The sequence below is a fragment of the Athene cunicularia genome, assembly GCF_003259725.1.
Source record: "Athene cunicularia isolate RWA chromosome 3 unlocalized genomic scaffold, athCun1 chr3_part1, whole genome shotgun sequence".
Lineage (NCBI taxonomy): Eukaryota > Metazoa > Chordata > Aves > Strigiformes > Strigidae > Athene > Athene cunicularia.
This window is the reverse complement of record NW_020799097.1, coordinates 109587-110883: the sequence shown is the minus strand read 5'-3', so window position 1 is coordinate 110883 and position 1297 is coordinate 109587. Positions and strand designations below refer to the sequence as shown.

The 1297-nt window shown below is 62.5% G+C and overlaps 1 protein-coding gene across 1 annotated transcript in view; it reads right to left on the bottom strand.

The window, feature by feature from the left end:
• Positions 1-465: 465 nt before the first annotated feature.
• IFT172 (intraflagellar transport 172) overlaps positions 466-1297 on the bottom strand; it is a 35778-nt gene continuing 34946 nt past the window's right edge. Inside the window, exon 44 of the mRNA XM_026846280.1 lies at positions 466-498. Within this exon, the coding sequence (XP_026702081.1) occupies positions 466-498 (33 nt within the window). The remainder of the gene's footprint in view (positions 499-1297) is intronic.

Below are 1297 nucleotides of genomic sequence, written 5' to 3'. Positions count from 1 at the left end.
GTGCCCTGCAAACTGAGCTGCTAGAAAAAGGTGTGAACTTTGCTGAAAACTACTGCTCTTGGCAGGGGGGGAGCTAAGTGTTGTGTGTGTCGAAGGGCTGAGGGGTGGTGTGGGGGGCCGGGGCGATGCGCTGCCTACGCCAGGTCTGGTGGGACCCTGAAGCACCCGGGGGGGTGGCAGGACTGGAGCAGCTTCGCAGCCCCTGGTCAGTCTCTCGAGTTCTTCAAAGCAGCCGTGGGAGTGGCCCGAGGAGGACTGGCTGCTCAGAGCGTTTGTGTCAGCCAGTCTGAAAGAAGCTGTGGTCGAGTGGACACTAAAAAGCTGAGTTGAGTCAGGTGATGAGGAAGGGGTTTTCCTGGGCAACCGGCACAGTGGGAGAACCTGTGTCTCCTCGTTAGCCGAAGGCAGGACGCAGTGAGGCTCAGCGGTGCTGCCGGTGCTGTGCAAAGACAGTAGCAGTTTGCTCTAGGGGAAGAACTGCTGCTCTGTCTGAGAAGGCTGTGAAGTGACACCACAGGAAAATGCCACTGCCAGCTCCTGCCAGGGCTCTGCTGTGCAGCTGCAGGCGGGAGCCAGCGCGGGGAGGGGGGGCATGGCGCCGAGGGAGACGCCGCCTGTCCCCGTGCGCAGGGCAGTGGCCTTTGGACAGGCTTGGGGCCCCGAGTCATTGTCACCTCACGGCGGGACTGTGTGTGCTGGGGGCTTGGAGCAGTGGGTGCACAAGTTATGGCCTGGAGGGGAGGGGCTGTCACCCGCGAGGGAAGCGTTCAGCGGGATGAGGCCGGGCTGGGAGGAAGGAAGGGTTCCTCCAGGACGCTCGGTGGGAAGCCGCCAAGCTGAGCGAGCGATCCAGGACAGAAACGGGAGAGAACAGAAGTATCCTGAACTCCAGCGAGCGGCACTGGGCAGGGCACGGGATCCAGAGGTGTGTCCAGCTGCCGGGCTGGCAGCCGCGGCAGAGGCTCGTGCCTCGCAGCACCGAGTGCCCTCGCTCCTGGGGCTGGGACGTGGGCTGGTGTCTGGAACACGGTGTCGCTGGGCTGGCTCCCAGGTGATTGTTTGCACGGGACAGCCACAGGGAGGGCGATACCTGCTCTGCCGTCATTAAGCTGTTGCCTCACCCTCGGCGGCCACGAGTGGTTGTTTCCCGTAGAGGGCGGCTGGAGCCTGCCTGGCTGCCTCTGCCCCCGGCATGGCCACAGCCCAGGCCACGGGGCTTTGAAACAGCACCTGGAGACTGACTGGGTGGTTCTGAGATTACTTCTCACCTCAGTGCTTTTTTTTTTTTTTTTTTTTC